General features: G+C 65.6%; 1 protein-coding gene across 1 annotated transcript in view; it reads right to left on the bottom strand.

Annotated features, from left to right (window-relative positions):
- PIWIL1 (piwi-like RNA-mediated gene silencing 1) overlaps positions 1-1,929 on the bottom strand; it is an 18,512-nt gene that overhangs the window by 2,838 nt on the left and 13,745 nt on the right. Inside the window, exons 11-14 of the mRNA XM_006768799.2 lie at positions 1,457-1,549; positions 874-1,074; positions 703-806; positions 105-175 (exon numbers count right to left, since the gene is read on the bottom strand). Of these exons, the coding sequence (XP_006768862.1) occupies positions 105-175; positions 703-806; positions 874-1,074; positions 1,457-1,549 (469 nt within the window). The remainder of the gene's footprint in view (positions 1-104; positions 176-702; positions 807-873; positions 1,075-1,456; positions 1,550-1,929) is intronic.

The following is a 1,929-nucleotide window of genomic DNA, read 5'->3' as shown; positions in this document are numbered from 1 at the left end:
CCGCGCAGCAGGCAGCACCCACCCCACTTGGCAGGGGCAGGGCCGCGCTTCAGGGCAGCTTTATGGCGACGGGGACAGGGCGGGGAGGGGCAGTGGGCACTGACCTTGCAGGCAGACCTTGAGCCCGTCCACCAGCTCCTGACCGCGGTCTTGAAACACACAGCGCGAGAACCAGCTGCGGAGGGAGCGCGGAGTCAGCCTCAGCCCGAGCCTCAGCTCTGACCTGCCCTGACCCTCTGGGTCCTGGTGCATCTCAGAGTAACAGGTGCACGACCCTGAGCCACCCCACAAACCGGGACCTTTGTCCTGAGAGGCCAATACACGCATCCGCACGGAGGCCTGTCAGCACCGCGGGGCCCGGGACACCCACGGTGACGGGGACGTCACACCCTCACTGTGTCCCCGCGACCCCCTTCGTCCCGAAAGGAGCCCGGGAACAGGTCGCTGCGTCAGACTCAGTGACACGAACCCACGGGGGCTTCCAAGCCAAGTCCGTGTCCACCTGCAGCTGCCCCAGGGCCTCAGCCTCCCGCACAGCCCAGAGGGTCCCCCTTCAACCAGACTCGGCTGTCCACGCAGCCGCGGTCTCCACCCCTGCAGCCCGAGGGCCAGGACGGGGATGGGGATGGGATGGGGAGGGAGGCTGGGCCGGGCGGGCGGGCAGCCAACAGGCGCTTCCTCCCAGCTCCCTGGCGGACTCACCGGGTCATGCCCTCGTTGATGCTGGCCACGAAGCCGGCGATGGAGCGCCGCCCGGCTGTGGTGTCGTGGTAGCAGTCGATGCCCACGATCATCACCAGCTTCAGCTGCAGGGAGACCGCCGTCAGACGCGGGCCCAGGAGGGGGGGACAGCCCACCCCGGGGGACACTCACGGGCATGTCCACCCTCCACAGCTCGCCCCCCATCTTGCAGTTCATCTGCAGGGCGATCTTGGTGGCGATGGCCATCACCGTCTGCTGCTTGCCCAGCGTCCGGGCCACCACGCACTGGCTGGGCGTCGGGCAGTCGGTGCACAGGTACTTCTTGATGGCGTCGTACTTGTCCTTCCGGTTACTCGACAGCAGGCAGACCACCTGGGGATGGCCAGGGCCTCAGCCAGGGAGTCGGGAAGCTGAGGGCGGGGCAGCCGTCAGGGCATTCCCCGCGGGATGAGTGCAGGGGCCTCTGAAGTGCCCGAGGTTCAGCTGTGCCCGGCCCCCACGGCTGTGACCTTTAAAGCTCTGGAGACCCTGGTCGTTCCGAGGACCCCCGCCCCCCGGACGCCAGGGAACAGGGACCTGGCAGCCCCGCCCCGCCTTGCGGGCACAGCCCCCTGCAGTTGGCCACCTTCTCAAGGGCGGACGCTGTGGGGCAGTTTGGGAACCTGATCAGAACCTTTGAGAGTGAACTCAGGCCTAACATCTCCAGATGCCCCTTAACCAGCGGTTGCAGGGCCCGGCTCTGGGGGCGGCTCACTATCTGGGTGTCGGAGGTGACCTTCTGCTGCAGGACCCGCAGGTAGGCCTCCGTCCTGTCGTCCACCTCGATCCTGAAGGGGATGCGGATGACCTGAGGAGGACGGACGGACGCGCAGCCCGGGAGCCCCCAGGCCCCAGCACCTGGACGCTGCGAGGGGAGTGCACCCCCCCACACACACACACACACCCTGCCTCAGACTCACACGTGTCCACATACGGGCTGTGGGCCTATATCGGCCTTTACATCACTCATGTGATGTGTTTTTTGTTAATCCTCACCCCAGGGTAGCTTCCTTGATTTTTAAAATTTTAATGTATTTATTTTTAGAGAGAGTGGGAGGGAGGGAGAGGGAGAGACATTGATTGGCTGCCTCCCACACGTGCTCCAAATGGCCCCGTGTGCCACTCTAACCACTGAGCCACGCCGGCTGGGGACTCCTGCTTCTGATACCTTCCTCCTGAGCCCCTCCC

This window comes from Myotis davidii, unplaced genomic scaffold, assembly GCF_000327345.1.
Source record: "Myotis davidii unplaced genomic scaffold, ASM32734v1 scaffold43, whole genome shotgun sequence".
Classification (NCBI taxonomy): Eukaryota; Metazoa; Chordata; class Mammalia; order Chiroptera; family Vespertilionidae; genus Myotis; species Myotis davidii.
This window is presented reverse-complemented; position numbering and strand designations above follow the sequence as displayed.